Source organism: Strix aluco, chromosome 8 (genome assembly GCF_031877795.1).
Source record: "Strix aluco isolate bStrAlu1 chromosome 8, bStrAlu1.hap1, whole genome shotgun sequence".
NCBI lineage: Eukaryota > Metazoa > Chordata > Aves > Strigiformes > Strigidae > Strix > Strix aluco.
In genome coordinates, this window is record NC_133938.1 from 19,446,742 (window position 1) to 19,467,308 (window position 20,567).

Sequence of the window (20,567 nt, forward strand, 5' to 3'; positions counted from 1 at the left end):
GTTGCACTGGAGAGTTGAGGGGCAGTCTTACTTCTGGCATACTTGGGGAAACCAGATGTGAGTGAAGGTGATGAAGATGGGTGTGCCTTTTGGATCTTTATCTGCTTTGTAAATCCTTTGGAAAGACAGCATTTGATTGCTGGATTCTGTCTCATGATGGATGCCCAAGTCAAGTAGATGTGAAAACCCCACTTTGTAAATTGCAGGAAATACTTGTTGGGGTGTGCAAGGGAGTGTTGGAGTCTCATGAAAAGCACACCATAATCCTTTGGTATAATGAGGTAATAGAGCTGGAATCAGCCAGCAATGCCCTTGAAAATGAGGTTAAGAAGCTAATGTTTGATGCAATAGAGAAGGATGCAAAGAGACAGGGAGAGATAACACTCAAGAAGTGTGGGTGAAACTATAATCTCTCAATACCAGAGAAAAGGATGTTACTGTAATTGAGAAATGAGATGGGTAGAAAATGGATAAAGATTGCAGCTGTTGGAGTGGTTAGAAAGCCTGATTAAAAAAAAAAAAAATCTATAAATTGTTAACAAGTCTTAGGATAGAACCTAGATTTCAGATTCAGGAAAGAACTCAAATGCTCATATGAAAGAAAAGTCAAAGGTTAAGACCCTAATTTATAAAAGGTACAAAGCAATAAAGTGCAGTAGCTGATAGGAGATGATGCATGTTATCTGCATTTTAATGAAACATGCTTTACCCTGTTTTTTCTGTGAAAATAAGTTCAAATTCATGATTAGTAAATGGAAAAGTGTATGAAGGTCCATCAATGAGGACTGATAAAACAATTTTGTTCTGATGGGTCAAGTATGGGCTCCCACATCTCCCTTAGATCTACTTTTATTAGGACCCTAATAGTGCAGATACTTGTCTATATATTTGATTTTACCAGTATTTGTTCATTTTATGAGCAAAGGTCTCACAGGGTCAGTGACACTCATTAATGTGCTTGGGAGTAACTGTTGTATACCAGGAACTTTTCAGACCAGATTTTTTTAAGAGATGGAGTAATTGCAAAGCTGATTTAGTCTGCAGATACTCTAGTGATACTGCAGTACTGATGTGTTCTTCCAGGTAATCTTACAGGAGAGTCTTCTATTTTTCACCCTGCCTGGCCCCTTCACTGTGTTTCTGTGGTAAGGTGTGCAGTGTATCCCGAATTACCACTTTGCATCTAAGATTCCTGACTATCTGTAGATTGTAGTTGCTGCGCTGCATTATTTAAGTTGGCAAAAATAACTGTTTTGTTATTTTCTTTAATTATTTAATGGAATGTCTTTTCAGGCTTATGAGCTTTGCTGTAAACTGGGATTTAGTAGAACAAGGATATAGGTTAGTACTTGGATTTATGAATGGTGAAAATTTTGCTCTCATGATTTAGAATTAATCTAATTAATTAAGTTTTACCTTAACATTTTTTTTTGTTATTTGGAAAATTTGCTAAACAGTAGATGGTGACATTTGAGATCTGCAATGTGGTCAGGAAGGTGTTACAAATTGTTTGGAGGAGAGGAAGAAAAGGATGAACTTGTTGAAAGGTTCTTTGGCGTGTTGTAATAAAATGGGAAAAAACAGACTGGAATATCTGGTTAGGTCTCATGTCTGAGAAGATGGCATGTTTAAAATAGGAAAAAATTGTTTCTTGAAAATAAACAGTAACTTATCAGGAAAATCCAAATGCCTGGGATTTTTCTACTTCATAACTAATGCGAGGGCAATGTAGACTGTACAGTTCCATGAAACTTAAATAGAAATGTCACCATGTGAGGCAAGCCAAGCAATTTTGTGAAGTGTCCTGGCTCTTTGGCATGATACTCAAATATTTACTCCTATAGCAAGAGGTGTGGTTCTCTGATTAAGTCTTCAGGTTGAGACTAAGGAAATAGGGGCTGTGGGTTATTAATTTTGATTTTAGCTTGATTGCTTTTGTTTTGTAAAAGCCGCAAGGCCTTTTGTGTTCCTGGTCATGTTCTCATTCGTGCTGCACTATTGCGTTCATATAACCTAGATTTCTTTAACATATCTCCCCGAGTTTGAGTGACTATTAATATTAAGTAGCTTTTTCCTGACTGATCTATCTCTAATAACAAGGGCAACTTCTTTCTAAAATGGCTCTTTAAGAAACATTTTTACTTTGGTACTGGTGCTAGGCAGTGTAATGATTATCTTTCCAGGAATGATGTTGCAGTTTTTCAGGTGCTAGCCTAGTACTTGAGAGATACAAATGTGATTTATTATTTCAGCTTTATCTTCTGTGTTCCTGAGAAGGAAGTAGTGAGTTAGAAGTAGTTGTGTGTAACTAAGAGGTTTCTGCTGGAAGAAACATCCAATCAGTGGATTGGAATTGGAGTCTTCTAAAACCAGGAAGGTGCGAACAAAAACAAAGGCAGGCTGAGTGTGCTAGCTGCTCTTTGTGCTTGTATGGCTTAGCACCCAGTGACTTTCAATTACTTTGGTTCTGAGGGGATGTCATTTAGTTTGACTGAAATTTCAATAGCTGAAGTAATTTTCTTAGAGGTTTAAAATAAAGTCTTAAAGATGAGATGCCAGTGGTATTTATGCTTAGTGATTCTTAGATAAAACATTTTTCCATGTTCCGTCTGGTTTGTACTGCGTGGGCTCTGTAACAAATACATCTTGACATCATTTGTATAAAATGTCTTGCAGTTTTTGGGAAACTATGTAATCAGCTGAAGGTGATAGTATTGAATGGCCAGCATTCATGCTTTTTCAATAAAGAGATACAATGGAATATCAGTGCTTCAAACACAAGTTTCAACCTTGAGTTTTAATTCTGAAAGGAGACCTGTTTCATCTTCATACAGACCTTAGGTGGGAGTACTGCTATTAGTTTATACTGGAGCTGGGAAACTGAGAACAGTACATTTCTAACAAAGACCTAATATGTAAATGTTTCTTGTGATCTTGATACTATTTGTTGTACTTTGTACTTAGCATTTCAAATTTTTATCATGCAGACATGTTTTATACAGTGTTTAAATGTGCAGTTTATGGGTTTATCTTTTGGCTTTAAACCTTAAGGACAGTCTATGAAAAGACATTTCCAGTGAAGTCGTATTTAATACTAGCTGACACAGAAGGTAGTATGGCTCATCCAATTACATTCATCTGGCTGGAAACGGTTTACTGTTTCAGCTGCAAGTAGTTTATTTGAATTACATTTGTTATGCTGTTATCTTACATTAATATTAGGAATCCTAAGTTACATCTTGAGAAAAACACCTTTATTTTGTATTTTCTCTATGATTTTATATGCTTGATTTCACCTCAGTATTTGTGTACTAGTTGTGCACTTATGGATGATGTGGCCCAATTTTATTGCTGTTCAGTGTTCTGCTGCAGTTACTGGGACTCCACTTGTTTCCATTTGAGTTCTTTACAGATTACATCCATTTTATTGCAGAAAAGCTATTATTCGTTTACTCATTACAGTTGTAAAAATGAATAGAGTTGTTTCTAAGATAAACAGATTCAGAAATCGGAGATGACTATGCAGATGTGATAAGTGTATTGTGTAATCTCTCCAGCTGTTTGTTGAAATGGGGAAAACTATTTTGCAGCATGGTGAAAAACATTTTAATTAACATTTTAGTTTGTTATTAAGTTTCAGATCCTTAATATGAGATGTTTGCAACATTCATGAGCAGCAAAGTTCCATATCAATCAAAACTCTTCAATATAGGCTTAGTTAAAAGTATGATTATTAAGATATCAGTATATTGTGTCTCAGCATGATTTTAAAATGCAAGTAGAACAAATGAAACTAATGATGGTGACAAACATCAAGATGGATGTGGAGAACCATGGCAGTTTAGAGAGTGTTAAATTATTTTTAAATTGTTCTCTTGTTACTAGTGATTGTTTCTATGAACTGGATGGTACATTTGATTGTTTTGTGAATGATCAGGTTTGTGGAATGCTAGATCCAAGTATTTATTACGAGTTTGTGCTGCTATGTATTCTTGAGAGGCATAAAATTTCGGATTGTTTGTAACAACCCCCCCCCCCAAACTATTAAGAGTGCATTTTTAATTGTAATACGTTGATATCAAATGAGTATTTCCAGCCTAATGGACTAATTGAAAATGTGTGAGTATTAATACTGGGCATATCTCATGTGAGCTGGTCTATTTTGATTTGATCTATCAAATTTGAATCTAATTTGAAAACTAAATTTTTAACAATTCCAACAAAACCAAGTCCAATATAACTTTCAGAGCTGAAAATAATTTTTTTTACAGTATAGGCTTGCTTTTTGCATTTTAAGAAATGCCAAGAATTAACCTGTGTTTCATGCCATTATTGTTAGGGTCACATTCATCTAAATGACTTTGGCTAAAGACTAGTCCTCTGCATGATTCCTTCAGATAGGAAGATCAAATTGTAAGCAGTATTCTTTCCCTTCTGTTTTTCTCTCCCTATGTAAAGCTTTCTAGACTGTGCAAGGTTATTTTCAATTCACAGAGAACTGAAGTTGCTTGAGAGTAAAGGAAGAGAAGAAATCTACCATTCTGAAGTAAAAACTTTGTATTGAGGATTTAATTGCTAAAGAGATGTTTCAGGATCCTGCTGACAGGTTGAGATAAAAATATATTCTTGACTGTTACTTGGTTTAGTTTTGCTACCTTTGTTTCAGTTAATTAATTTACTTTGAAGCTGGAAAGTGGAGATACTTAATCTTGGCACAAAATACTATTTAGTGTATCTCAATCAGTTAAATTTTTTGTTTATGCTTTTTTATTATATGAAAACAAACGTTGCTGTCACAATAAATTTTGTGATTTTTTTTTTTTATGTGAAGTGCCCTTTTTGCTCTTGTAGAAGGATAATAATTTTGCTTATTCTTATCAAGTATTTTAAAGCATCTGGGAAATAAATCTTTCCTGTGACTGTTATATCATGTGATACAGAACAACATTCAAAATTTAATCAATATATTTTGATAAATGATCTTTGAACATTTTAAATATTATTTATTCGAGACTAATGGAGACAACAGTTACAAATAAAAACCACTTATGACAGTGTTCCCCTCCTTTTTGGGAATGATATGTTGTTGTCTTTGAATTATTTTCCCACTTCCTTCCCAAATCGTTCTTTTCAGAAAAAATGGGTGGCTGGCAGTGTCTTTAATTTCCCATTATATGCTAAAGATGCATTGAATTCAGGTACTGACACAGATGAGAAAATGACTAAATATTTATTCTTATATTCTTTCTAAAAGGCATGGTTTTACACATTGATTTGTCATGATTTATGAAATAAAAGGAGATACTTAGGGAAGAGGCACTTCTCTTGCATTTTTTCTACCACAAAATCCTGACATGCTTTTGATTAAAAATTGGCATGCTTTAATCACTGATCTGAAAATGTTTTTGCTAGGATAGAAAGTGTTAAGGCTCCCCAGATATGAAACATCGATTTTCAGTGGGTTTTTAATCAAGCTCATAATGTTAAAAGTGAAGTTGGAACTCCCATATACAATTAGATGGTTCCAGTTTTATAGTCAATGTAATAAGAAAAGACATGACCATTTTATTCAGTGTAAAATAAACAGTTTTGTGGTTTTGTCATTATTTCGTGTTTTATTCAATATTTGAGACTGTTTCTCAGAATTTATTTAGCATTTTATGACAGTTCCTAGAGCTTTGACTACTTATTGGGATTTTTCACTTATTGTTTAATATTTTGCTATTTTAATTCCCCGAGAACTTAGTGAAATGGGTACTTAGGAAAAGACATGAGTAGCATTTCATGTTGAGGAATGAAATTACAAATAGTCAGGTTTTCCATATAGGACATTAAGAATGTGATGTATCAATGACAAAATACAGGAGAGATTCCACATCTTTAGGTGAGAAAAAAACTCTGCCACTTTCTTGTACTTAAGGGTCGATGTGTGGTAAGGAGTGGTTGTTTTATAGGGTTCTTTAGTTAGAACTGGATTTTGAAAAGGAAGCGCTATGATTCATAGCGAGTTACTGTGCTGATCTGCATCTGAATTTTGAACTACATCTTCAGTATATTGTTGAGCACTTCTTTGCTGTTCTGCTCTTTATCATTTCTGATTTGATAATACTGAAAAGTCATTAGGAAAGAAACCTACTAATTGTTAACTACAGTAGCAGTTTTTCTGTGGCTGTCATCAATGGAACAAGCTGCTTTGCATGGAGTATAGAATTAACATAGTGCTTAAGATGTTGCTGTTAAATTGTTTTCCCAGAGTATTTCTTGATTAGGGCAGAGAGAAGGTTCTCAGTATCTGCCTACTGAGTAAACAGTGAAGTTATGTCAGTAGGGTAAATTGTGCAAAAGAGGCTTAAGAATGAAAAGGGAAGTAGCAGATGGACAGGAGATGAAAAAAAAAAAGATTAGAAGATGATTAAAAAATGATCCTGAGAAACTATGAGAGGGAAAAAGTGGCCAAGGCACTTGTTTCAGTCACAAATAAAGTGCCTAGATTTTATGCTTGTTTATCTATACCTTTCTGATCTCCACTGTATTTCAGTGTGAATACCCTTGTATTTTTATTAGTTTAGTCAGGAAGGAAATAACTGCAGAAGGTAGACTCCTGCTGATGTACCTTTTAATTTCTACATTGGCTGGCTGACTGGCTCTCAAAGAGAAACTGGCTCTTCAAAATGAAATGGATGCAGCCTGGTGTCAGTATTGCCAGATGTGACCCTGTTGTTCCATGTTTACTTCTGTCCTGAACGTGAGTACTATTTGTCTTCCTTCAGAAATATTTGCACTGATTACGCTATAGATTTGCTTGCTTTCAGTATTGAACTTCTACAGTGTTGTGGAATATATTTATGGAGCCCATTGTCTATTTAATACTGATGTAATTGCTATGCTGGCTTACAGAAACAGTATGAAACTGAGCTGTTTTAAGTTTGGGCTTTGTATATGTTTTGGAACGAATGAGAAACATAGCTATGGCAGTTTAAAAATGTGAGGTTTTTTTTCAGTACACTGAAGTTTGTACTCAGCTTTTGTATATGCAACTTCAGTGTCCAAATACACTGTAATGGGGTTTTTTTATTGTTTAAAAATGTAACTTTTCTAATGGAAGTGCATATGCTTATAGTTAAATTGTATCACTCTGATTGTTTCCCTTGTAATTTAAGCTATTTGAGAAGGAAACATACCTTGTTAACCTGGAAGGGGAACAGTATGTGTTTGTATTATTTGTTCTTGCAAAGAAAGTACATTACTAGAAAAAAAAGTTTTATGAAAAATTTTAATATTATTCTTACAATACTGGTTATGATTCTGAAGTCTATGGTGAGTACAAGAGGACTTTATGTTTTGTGGCTCATATCTTAAAAACTCTGAGATAAACTGATTCACAGCAGAATTGTATTACATTTTAATGTTGTTACCTGAATCACAAAACCTTGAAAAAATCCATTGTTTTGAAAAAGCCTGTAGTAACATCTGGTTTTAGTTTAAATTCTTTATTCAGTTATGTTAATGTTACTATGAGTTTTGCTTTAAAAAGTAATGAGTGTGGTAGATTCCATTGCGAATAGAGGATGATTTTTGTGTGTGTGTTTTTTGTTGTTTTGTTTTTTTTTTCTCAGGGTGTTATCTTTATCTGAAACAATGTTCCAAAGAAGATAGGAAGGCTCTAATTTACTGCCATGTTATTTTTCTGTTAAGTATACGGATCTGGTTTTATAATCCAGTTTCAAAAGTATTTACTGTGTTTGCAAGATATCCATGAAGGGGAAAAAGTGTGACTTGTGTATTCTTTCTCTTGAACACTAAAATATTCACAGGTGATACTGAAAAGGGAAGTTCATCTTAGAGTAGGAGTTTTTACAGAAAAATCCCCTAGTCTGTTTAGAGTTGACAAAAACAAACAGCATATGGTGAATCAGTTAACAGATGAGCCTTCCAGTTCTGTAACTGTTTACCTAACCAGTCCCCAGTGATCTCATGAAGTATGGAACAGTGTCTGCTCCCATTTAATGGGAAGTGAATGTGCTCAGAGCAGTGTGGTGATTAATTGTGCTAATATTTGCAGCCTATCCTAAACAACAAAAGGCTAAGGATTCAGTTCAATAAAATTGAAGAGCTGATCAGAATACCTCTGTATGGGTATCTTACTCTGAGTGATTTAGAAGAGCAAATATTTGTTGACAATCTGTATAGTACAGTTATATCTTTTGAATTCCAATAGCAACAAATGTAAGGTATATGTCTTCATCTTAAATCTGTCTGATAGGAGCTGGTAATAGCACCAGGAAATACCTAGTGTTGCGTTCACTGCATGTTGCTACATTAGGAATAAACCAGTTGAAACATCTTATCAGAGCTATGCAGAACAAGGAGATTCTGTCTGGATCTCTGTGCCTGTGCTTAAGGTTAAAGGTTCATGTTTACCAGAAGATCCAATATGTATTATTTCAGTACCAATATCTTGTAGGTTTACTGGGTATTTTAATTATACCTATTATGAGAAGTGATCTAAAAGTTAACGCCAGGATGTTTGGTTTATTCCTGTGCTATAAATTTTATTTTATGAGTTCATCTTTTACTGTTTAGAAATAGTGCCATGAAATGTATTTTGTTTAAGGAACTGTTGACTTGAGTTTAATCCACATAAATTTCACCTTTATTAAATACATGTGAGGAAAGTTATAAGGGATGTACCTTGCTCTCTCTGTGTTGAAACAGTGAAGTTCTGCTACTGATACTCAGTGCTTGGATTCTGTATAATTTTTATACTATGTTTGTCCTAATTGTCAGAATGATAAACAGTATGATTCAACGCATACCAAACAGGTTTTTTTTTCTTTCTATTTATTCCACTGAGATAAGGCTTAAATGTGCATCTTTAAATGTGAAACACACCAAGTTGACTTGTCTGCATGGAATTTGTGCACCCTACTTGTTAAACACTTCATGGTTTTTAAGTCAGTTAAAAATTGTATCAGTACGGTTTGCTGAGCAGATAAATACAAGGAAGTGATATTTGGATGGCAGGGAAGTTGATACCCCTCTTTTCGCCTCCCCCAGTTGGCAGAAAGTACTTCCTTGTTTTAAATTTGTATCACTTGGTATCACAGTCATCTTGGCTTTTTGGCGAATTCAGAGCTATGACTCTGTTATGATTCTGAACTATAATATAGTCTGTATTATAGACTCTAAGTTATATGCAAACTAATAGTTATTTTACTTATGTCACATTTCAGTTCAGTAAAACTCAATAGTGCAGTATAAGCTCTGTTTCATGGTAGTGCAACTGAACATACTGTAATACAGCTTGTACAGAGTTGTGTATGTATGTGTAAGGGATGGAGATGTAACTTGATAAGCAATGGCTGTGTCCTGCAAAGCAGCGGATGCAGGTTTATTGCAACAAAATGAGCAGCAAAGCTGGTGGAACTTGTTTTCTTCTGAATTTGTGATGTAGGGTATCTAGATGATCTATAATAATATTCCATTTGCAAAACCTTCACCATTCCCTTATTGTCTCCTCTGTACCTCTCTCCTTGTCATTACACCTCTGGGTAATAACCTCCTACCCTCAGGGAACCATTTTGCTTTGTAACATTGATACCACTCCCTTCTTTTCTTGAGCACGCTCTTAAGTTCACTCGTGTAGTGTGTGGAGAAGAAAAAAGCAGTGCTTACTCTGCTTGTTAGATGCTATGCCAGACTGGCCAGAGCAGGAATTTAACCCTCCTATGAAGAAGCTGGCAGTAGGTAAGATCTCTCTCCTGTTTCTACAAATTTTTAAAAAACAGATCCTTTAGAACATGAAAATAGATTAAGTCACATACACAAGAACTGGAGTAAAAAACTGGAGTAAAAAACTGGAGTGTCAGGACTCCTTGCTCATTCAGTCTCCTATGGATGTATTTTTAATAAGATTGTGGAACTATCTATAATTTGTAGAGAGGCATTTAAAAGTTTTTAAAGTTTTTGGTAGTTTAACCAATGGATTGTTTAGTCATGCAGTAAAATTTTCACCTTGTCAGTTGAGTGTCAAACCATGTAATAATCTTTTTAACTGAAGAATGAAACTTATATACACAATTTTTTCAAAAATTATAATCTTGCAGCATTGTTTTCCGAGATGGATATTTTGTTCTTGCAGGTTTTCTGCAGGCTAACAGTCATGCAGTAAATGTGCTGGTTTTGTACAGAACTTCTGCTTCACGTGAGGTCTCACATGGTTATTGGTCATACAGCGAATTCTGCTGCTTCATGGATGTATAGCCTCCACTGCTTTATACTCTGTGTTATTCCAGTGTTGCTGTAAAGATGGGATTTTTTCCAGGTATTTCTTAAAATGAGCAACAGCTTCTCTAAGCACTTGTACAATCTATTGTACAAACAATAATATTCTTTTACTGTGATGCATCATATCACACTTACTTCATTCATGGTTAAAGTCTTCCTGCCTCCTTTTGCAAGTGACGTAACTAGGACTAAAATCTACTTACGCTTTTGTCTGTATATTAACAGCATTCAACCACTCCCAGGAAGTGCCTGCTTTCTGGCTTGGCTATGGTGAAATTAAGATTTGATGTTTAGGGGAACGGACATAATTATGTAATTTCTATGTACAAGGCAGGTGTAGTGCTGTCCATGTGTTAAAGTAGCAACTATTTTAATCCAGTAATGCTTGAGAACATATTTATATGATTTGTGATCTGCTATTGTCTTGGGCAGAGTTGTGTGAAAATGGTCTGATGTGTGTTGATGTGGGAATTAAGCTTAAAGTAGAACTAAGTGGAGAATTACGGTTTCAGAATTAAGCTTTGGTTCAAATGCAGATAAGACTCAGTATTTTAAAGATCTCTATAAAAGGCATATGTGAAAAAAAATAATCTGTGTTTTTTTAAAAACAAATTTCCTCCCAATTAAAAGTTTAATGAGATTAAGGGGCTATCTGAGATCTGAGTGGATTCTGATCCAGTTTTCACAGTAGGACTTCCTAGTATGTATTTTATGTATGCTTGTATTCTACAAGCAGGGGTGTATGCTTAGTGATACCTGCTTTATGTATATGTGTGTGTGTGTTTATATTTTTCTCAAGTGGAGGTGGTAAGGAAGTCCATTCTGTTTGACCTCCTTGCTAACTGGTAGGTAAAGATGTTAAACTGAAGCTGATATGTACCCACAGCGAACAGCCCTGTTCCTTGGCAAACACAATGTGAAGAGGCTGTGATGGGTAGCAGAGAGGAAGGATGCCTATAACCATCTTCTGGCTCCTACACACTATGTTGGTAGAACTTCCTGAGGAGGAGAAGACGATGCATTTAGGAAACTGCCTTCACTGTGGAGTGAGGCAGGCAGTGAGCCTGCCGTGGGAAGACAAGAGTGGGGAGTCCCCTGAGAGAAACAGAAAGCAGACCAATATATGAACTTGTGGAGAATAGAATTTTTCTTTACTAAGTTTGCATCCTGATACAGTGACGTAAGTACACTGTTGTAGTTCATATGAACGTGCCCATCCATTAACTGAAGAATTCTGGAGGTGATTCATAAGCTGGACAAATAGGAGCGGTTGTTGAGATGCCCTCTGTGGCAACATGTTCCTTTCCTCTCTTGTCTTTAACATTGGTGTTCAGTGTCCCAGCTGTCAACTGTTTCAATCGGTTTGCTCTGCTGGTAGAAAGCTTGTGCTGTTAAAATCTAATTGTTAGTCCAACTGATACATTTAGTGGCATGGATGAACTGGAGTGCACAACTGTAACCTCTAATGTCTTTCAGCTGATCTGCTGACCTCCAGATGTACAACTTGATTCTGTTGCAGTTCTGGCTGCTCATTCCAAAAGCAGTCACAAATGTTTCTACTCCTCTTCTGTCTGTGGTAGATTCCTGCCCCTTCCTGGAAAATAAATGTGTCTGTCACACCTGTGGAGTTGTTAGCTGCCAAGCAAGACATCCTCTCCTGCCAGACCTGACTTTCCATCAAAAGTTTCCAAAGCAGTTCCCTTGCTGCTGGTCTGAGGAGATCTTGAAAGAGAAAAACATAGACTTTGTATTTATTTCTCTTCCTCAATTGTGGCTCTCATTTTTAGCTTCACTTTAGAAATCTGACTTAATATATGTGTTATCTTAGAGCATGGCTAGATTTCTAACTGTTCAGTGCTACTTCTGAGTTGTTTGCTCACTTTATCATGCAAATATTTCTCTAATCACTGACTTTTTAAAATTAAAGTTGACAGTGGTATTGCTTGTTAAGAATATATACAAAAGTTTAATAGGCAAGTGGATTTTTCATACTGTGTTCATGCTATGAATTTATTAATTCTTTATTCCTTAGAGCTAAGTAGTCTTTCATTCAGCTAAAAGTAATTTTTTAATTCTCATTGTTTTCCTTTTGAATATTAAGCACTTCAGGTCTGCATTTCTAGCAGAGTTTCTCACTTAAATTAACACCAGAGTCTATAATTTTTACAATCAAAATAGCTTCATGTCCTAAAGGTTGCCTACTAATTGTTTTCAGAAGTTCTTCTTAGAAATTATTTTTCCTTTGCGTATCTCCAAAAGACTAGTAGATTTTCGTCATAGTATCCTGACTGTACAGTCTATACTGAACTTTTGTTTTAATGGAATTAAAATGTGAAGTACTGTTTAGTTCATATATATGCATCTGCAACTTTTTTTTCCTTCTTAATCTCTGAGTGCCTCTGCTTTATTTCCAGTGTAGCTATGGCTTTTGATGTTGCTGCTCTGAACCTTCTCATTGATATTAATCTTCTAGTCTATAAAATGCTTAGCCTTTAAGTTTGCTCACAGCCACATTTTTTCCACTCTCTGAACTTTAATACATAGATTGTTTTCAGAGAGGAATGAGGTATAATTTCCAGGTTAGTCTGGAAGCTGCAATCCAGAACTTATAGAAAGCAGAAAAGCAAGACACTTTCTGTTTTGTTCTTGATATAGAAATAGCTCTTTGTTAGTTTTTAGATGTAAAACTAACAGGATGTTTTAAAAAAATAAACTACTGTTTAGATGGAAGCAGTTCTTGTCTGCCTGTTAGGAAGAAGCATGTTGCAGTTGCAAGGAGAAAAGACAGACCAGAAGACCAAGTTGACAATTATAAAAGCAAGCAGGCAGGAAGAGAGAGAGAAGTGATAACCGGTTCAGACAGTAAAATAGAAGAGATACTACCCTAGGATAGAAAATTAAGCAGGAATGCATGAAGATAGAGACAAAGGAAAAAAAAAACCCAGGCACTGAAGAGGTTTCAAAGATCAGAAAAACTGAAATGTATTGTCAGAAGTAGATTAGTGTAGCATAGTCTAATTAAAATACAATTTTATAATCTAATTTGTCCTGAAAACAAGTAGGGAAAAGTATACACTGTACTGATAACTTCTCATTAATATATATACGTCTGATTATGGTTCCCATAATTTTTAACGTAGCACATCAAGTAGTTCTTTGCACAAACACTGGAAGTTTTTTTTAAAAACAATTTACCTGGAGTCATCTAATTCATGTAAAATGTTGAATTGTTTGAACTTAATTCAAGACCTTGATCTTTATTTAAAAAGGAAAAAAGAAAAAAGCAAGCTGCATAATGTTTCATAGAAATACTTCAGATATTCCAGGAGAAGAGTTTGATAAAATCTTAATATGTGAAGTAGTCATTTTATAATGTTTTGTAACTTAAAATATTTAACTTCTTGAATAGAGTTGGGTCTTTTTGTCTTCCACAGTACTGCTGATGCAGGAAGAAAGGACATTATGCAGAATTTGCACTATCATTTAAATTTATCCATAATTCAGGTTCATTTGAGGAACCCTCATGGGCTTTAATTGAGTAAACAAGAACTGCTGTGATCAACGTTGAGTTATATAATCACACACATTTTCTCAGTTGGATTACTGTGGACTTGCAGTTGTGTGGTTAAGTAATTTGTTGCTTTTTCTAAAGTGATAATAAAATGCAGCATTTCTGTCCACAAATGCACTGGGGCTTTTTTGGTGCCAAATATTTTGGGTTTTTTTCCCCGAACAAGACCTCATTACTGCTATTCTATGCACTGAACGTTTTCTTTGTGCAATCTAATTAGGGCATAGTATGTATTTCCTTATACTGGACTGTGTAAGTGTTAAGAATTTAGAGAGCAAAATACGGGATTGAGTTTTTAATCTCCCACTCACTGAATTGGAAGTTTAGACTGGCAAAGCTATGAAGCGTGGAGAACAAAGAATTGGGAAAAAAACCTAATCTTGTGCCAGTGCTTCAAAACTGCAAATAAGGTCACTTGGGTAACTGCAGACTAAAATTGTGGTCAGATAAAAGTATGGAAGTAATGATGTACAATTGAGTCAAAAGAGAATAAAATGACAGTAGCATAATTAATGCGAAGTGTCATGATTTCAAATAGAATGTTTTAAATGATATATTTTAAAGATACTGCAGATTTAATTAATTACAGTAGTTGAGATAGGTTGCTTAACCTTGTGAGTTTATATAGTTTTAGGTTTAATATGATTCTTAAGGCTTTCAACTGTTGTCTGAAGATCATCAAAATGGAGATCAGTGAAATGAAGACTAATCAGCAATTCAGTGTTAATGCAGTAAACTAGAGTTTATTGTGAAGGAATCATTTAGGAAAATCGAAAATTTTTGCAGAATTTGATACTGGAATCCTAGCTTTTAATGCAAATAGAAATGTTTTTCAAAGTTGACGAAAGCTGGGAAATTAATCCTTTAATAGTCTCAATCTGGTTTAATGCCTTTTATGTGAAACTCCCATATAAAACAGTGTCTGGACTAGGTATTAATAGCTTTAGGAAAACAAAGGGTTTGGTATTCATGCTGTAGCATTCCCTCCATGCTCATCCCTCTGAAGAGATCCTCCATGTTTTTCTTTTTATTGGTTCTCGAGGCTTGTTTGGAGAAAAAGCAAGTGTCTCTAAGAGGGGGAGAGCAAATCTTGAGTTTAACTCGGGAAAGGTTGTTTTGTCTTTGGTGCAGTTTTGATTCAGCTTGACTCCTTGCTTTGATGCTTTGGCTGCTATTACTGAAAAGCTTCCTGGTATCTGCAAAACCTGATAAGTTTAGAACTGTATACCCGAAGTGTTCGTAACATTGATCTGTGGTTCCAGTAAATAATCTGGAAGTAGAATTTAGGGAGTTAACATTTGTTTTGGAATAGTCTATATTGACCTATTACAAACTTTTAGTGAAGTGTCAGATTTGTTTGTTTATAATGTAGAGACTTTGGACTACATTCCAGCTTTTGAGTGGGCAGTTTCTACTTAGGGCTACCATCCATTAGCTGATATTAATCAGTTTAATAGTAGTCAGCTGCAGTTTTAATGAAGTTTTTTACAAAAATTGCCTGCTCAGCTGCTAAGGGGTGTGGGGAGTTACTAGACAAACAGCAATATGTATTTGCCTTGGGATGTTGAGAAAATAGTTTCTTATCAAGGTAGTAGATAGCCAGATATTGTAGGATGTGCTTTTTTTTTTAATTGCCTTTTGCTGATCTTTAATGCAATTTTCACATTTCTTTTAAAGGAGCCAGCCAAATTAATACACTCATATATTTATTTTGAAATTCCAGGCTTAAATTTCATTGCAACTATTTGGTCCTTTTTCTCCCCTGTACAGTATTGCCTGATTTTTGTGCTTCCTCCCCCCCCTCAGGATAATTACAAAATCCAAGCTTTGCACTGAGATACAAGCCAAGCATTAATTTGATTTCCTCTGTATCAGTGTGGAAGATTTTCTGCTTGTGTTCCTGGATGAAAAGGGAACTTTTTGCTTAATAGAGGCCCAGAGTTTAAACATGGATGCTTCTGGAGAGAAGTTGAAAGGACCAGGAGTAAATTTGTGACTCATCACTAAAAGACTTTCTGAAAGGACCACTCCTTTCTGCATATTCATCGATGTTGCCTTTATCTTTTGCTCATCTATCTCAGTGTCATTATTGAGCTGTGTAAGGTGATTGTTGTGACTGCGGACTTTCATTCACTGGTTTATTGTTTATAGAGAATTTGAAATATTGCGAAGCTGATATGTTTTCTTAATATATTTTCTTTATCTGTTAATGGAGAGCTCTGTTCTACAGTACATACATGACTATAGAGAACTTAAGAGACATCATCAGTATGTCCAATTTAATCCAAGAAATCCATGTTTATGTGAGTTTATTATAGTGTTTTTATTTTTAATTCAAAACTACAAATCATCTGTAGATTACTTTTTTTTTTTTTAGACATCCAATTTTGATCATTCATAAGCCAGTTTTCAAAAAATGCTTTGGTACTTCTTAAAAGTATTTTTTTTTTATCCTTCATACTGCGTGTTTCATTCTATAATAGTGCATAATATAGTTGCTGACCAAAAAATGGCAGTGAACAAACTGATGTGATGCTGTCTCACTCTTCAAAAAAGTGGGAACGTACTACTACTGTTTTTTCTAATTCCAGTAAATGTGGACCAATGGCCCACTAAGTTAGGATTGCTGTTCCTTATCTAGGAGGTCAGTAATGCATCTGTGAGTAGTTTCATAGATGTCAGTAATGGTGGAGGAGCTGGACTAATGTAAAGGTCCACAGGGTGGTGAGGATAGCTAATGAGTTTTAATTTTTTTCTTTCATGGGATTTACTCCATTCATGTGGTTCTGTGTATGTTCTATGTGTGTTCCTTGTATAGGGAGGGAACAAATTCTTTCTTCCCTTGAGGAGCTATGGGATAATCTTACAAAGCTGTCTTTGCACAGAGCATACGGTTTCTAGAATCAAATGATGAGAAGTTGAGGAAATGAGGAGTTTTTGGCACTTGATTAGTGATTAAATACTTCAAGTTAAGGGTGAGGGGAGAATAGCATGTAATGTACTCACTTTTTCCCATTCCAGTTTCATATTAGTAGCAGAGAATTAATTTTGACCAATAGAGTCCTTTTTTGTCTGAACAGAATATTTGGAAAGCTGTCCTCTCTGGTTACATGTTCAGAAACATAAGTGATGCGGTGTTCCGTAATGCTAATGAAACCTTAGCAGCAAATGAGAGCTTTGTGGACTAAAGAGCCTAAGTAGGACAGCAAAGGCTTTGTTCTGCTCTGCGCTGAAGGAAGTCAGTTCTTCTTAATGGTATTGGATGTTGGCTCCATGCCAAAAGCACGTTTTGAAAACTTCTTTTGGATGCCGGGTTAATGTTGTCAGAGTAATTACAAAAATGAGTAGAATACAGAAAAGAAAGGCTTCTTGAGATTGATGATATATTTTATGCATATATGCAACAGTAGTTTGACACCACAGTGTGGTAACCATCTTCCTTCCACACACAAACAATTCATATGCAACTTTTCTAAAAACAACAGCAGGAATATGGCTTTGTTTGACAAAAGATATTTAGGGTGGAAATGTCCAGTTGGTGTAAAGTGGGTGCATCAGAACAATATGAGATACAGGCCATGGTTTCCCAAATACATTAAAATCTTGTCTTTAGTCCATCTCCTGTCTCTTGGCTGTTTATATGGTTCCCTGGTGAAACAGATGGTCAGGGAAAGTGGTTGTGGTTTTGGTGGAGGGAGTGATGCAGAGGCAGGAGCATGTGACTGATAGTGGAACAGGATGGCTTTTGCTTGGCAGTACTTGTATGCCATTGAAGTGTTCAAGGCACTAATGGCCATGGTGTAGGATACTGAGCCCACAAGGCAAGTCCCTTTATGTTCTTTTTTATCATTCTTGTTGGTTGCATATAGTTGTGTTGTCTTGGTATCTCTTTAGTGAATGCCATTTCCTTGAGTGCTAAGCCCTGCAGCATTTTATGGCATTTTAAAATTTAAATTCCAATCATCCTAGTGTATGTTGAAATTGAACTTAAATTGCTGCTACTAAAGGTTGACATAATTCATTAGGTTCAGGCAAGTTACTGAATCTGCAAGTCACAGCTTCTGGTAAACACTCCTCACCATTTTTTGTGTAAGTTAAATGCTTTTAAATGCTTTATTTTTTTTTTCTTTTTCTTTCTTTTTTAAATTTACCATGAAGTGTATTTGAATTCAGCATATAGTGGACACAAACTTTGATGTTGCAGTTGCTTGTCTTTCTAGATTACTGAGTAACTGTTAAGAAAAATTCACTGTAAATGCTGTCATAAGCTGAAAATCCTTGATTTTTACACTGTGGCAGATTTTTAGCATAAAATACAAGTATGTGCTAGACTAAAAATATTTGCTAGGCTGTATTTTGTACCTTTATTCATTCCTGTCTAACTCTGAACCCCGTATTCCCACTTGTTTTTTGAATTCCTAATCAGTGTATCCTCCACCTGTTGATCAGTACACAATACAGTGAAGGATTGGTATTGAAGTTGATTTAATGTATTTAAAATCTCCCAACTGTTTTTGGAAGCATGGTTTATTTTTGACTGTTTCTCTTCTTTGTGCCTTTGCTATAACTTTCTTAATGGCTAAGGACAGGTTTGCTTTCTTTGGAATCTCTTGCTAGAGCTGATTGTGAACTGTGTGTATCGATTTGCTTTAATAAATGTTTTTCATATTCATACTACACCCAACTTATTCATGCAGCTATAATTCTTTTTCTTTCAGTGGGTAATTGTAAGAGTGGAAGTAATTTTTTGTATCCAATGAAATTACAACTCCTTGTGTTTTAAAACTGCCAAACACATCTCTTCTGTGGAATGATCTTATTTACCTAACACTGATCTTTGGTTACGGTTTTGTTATCTTGGTGGAAAAGATCCGCTTTTGAATTAAGGGATTTTTAGGGGGGAAAAAAGACACATTTGCATTGTGAAAGTGATCAAAGACTGCATACAACTTAAAATGCAAGTGTTTAGAGCTGTTTTTTCAAAAAGAGGTAGATCTGTGGCTGCACTTACAGCTTACTATTCTGGTATATAGCTGGTATATACACACATGACTGAATTATAACTTGAATAACTTCTACCCAAGTAGCAAGCATTCCCTTACAGCAATACTCATATATAACTTACATCGTCGTTTTTGGTGCTGCTGTGATTCTTAACTAATTCTGGGTATCTTTGTTTCCTTTTGTTTTTAAAGGATCAGTTTGATAACTTGGACAAGCATACGCAGTGGGGCATTGACTTCTTGGAGAAATATGCAAAATTTGTAAAAGAAAGGATAGAAATTGAGCAAAACTATGCAAAACAACTGAGGTAAGGATTTTTTCTTTTTAAAAGAATCTTAACAGTTACTCAATCACTGTATATGATGGGCAAGTATGTAATGTTGTGGTTAATGACCATTTTTCATTTACAGAGTGAGTCAGATCACTAGCTCTTTTCATAACAGACAAGTTTTTATTTACCAGTCCAAACCAGAAAATCATCTTCAGGTTTGTGCTTACTTGCTTGTTTTTGCTTTCCCCCCTCCCTCTCTTACCACCCACCCTTCAAATCTTTGGACTAAAAAGGTTTAAGATTTAAATTTTAAGATTCCAACCAAAACAAAACCATAGCAATATTTTCCCACTATCAGCGTGTTTGTCACAAAGTGCGTTATCCATATCTACATTTTTGTGTATATGTTCATCCAGCTTCAAGCCTTTGCTACTAATTAATTTCTCCTGTTAAACTGGCAAGAGCCACACTACATTGTGTTAAGAAATCTGATTGAAATCATTGAGTAGAACTTGAGAAAGCAGCAGATCTTCCTGTCCTTAAAGCACGCCTTTTCCGTAGCTGGTCTTACCCCTTTGGGTGAGACTGTAACCCAACCACCCTTTGTCTTACCTCTCCAGTTTACTTTCCGTTGGTGCCAAGTGAAACATCTTTTAGGTCCAATAGAAGTTGCCCCATGGGGATCATATAGGGATGATACAAGAAGAGTAGCAGTAGTGAAATTGCAGAGAAACACATTCTTCGGAATAAAGTAGGATTGATTTTTACCAAAAGGTGTACACAGTGCTTGGAGAACAAGATCTAAAATAAGACAGTCCTGTGAACTTGGCCTTCACCATAATCTTTGCAGTCTTGAATTCCTCTGGGGATTCAGCTGAAGCTGCTGCCTAGCCCTTGTCAGCCTGAAACTGATAGCAGCTTCTCTCTGGTGTCTTCCATCGTCTCATCATTGGCAAACTAGAGTGTCACCAGATACAGAGTTGAGGAATCCTTCCTCATAAATGCAGTAATGAGGTTACAGCTGAGGGTATGGATGTTCTCTGTCTAGGCTGATCATTTCCTTTTTGATTTCTTTATGTTTCTTTTGATCCAGTTGTGTATATTCACCTAACATAATACTCCATTACATTACTGAAGGAATTTTTTTCTTAAAAGGAAGGAAATAAATACCACTTTTCCAAAGCTGGCATAGAAGAACGTAGAGGTAAAGGAAAGTTTGAAGCATGCACAGCACCAGTTCATAGCCCAGTTTTGATTTGTTTTCAGTTCTCTGTTTAAAAATGGAAATGTGTTTTATTTGCATGGACCTATCCAGATCTTTACCTTAAATAGTATGAACAAATTATTTTTAAAGGTTTATTGCACAGCTAGCAAGATGAGACACACATTACTACTTCAAGATTTGACTGAAAATAGGAAATCTTCTCTGTTCAA

General features: G+C 35.4%; 1 protein-coding gene across 4 annotated transcripts in view; it reads left to right on the top strand.

Moving 5' to 3' along the window:
• Positions 1-20,567, top strand: part of FNBP1L (formin binding protein 1 like) — a 56,697-nt gene that overhangs the window by 8,301 nt on the left and 27,829 nt on the right. For 3 of the 4 annotated variants that reach the window (XM_074832521.1, XM_074832518.1, XM_074832520.1), the window contains exon 2: positions 19,054-19,169. In XM_074832521.1, coding sequence (XP_074688622.1) covers positions 19,054-19,169 — 116 coding nt within the window. Of the gene's footprint in view, positions 1-6,683; positions 6,746-19,053; positions 19,170-20,567 lie in introns of those variants that run through there. The other variant, XM_074832519.1, reaches the window with a different exon arrangement.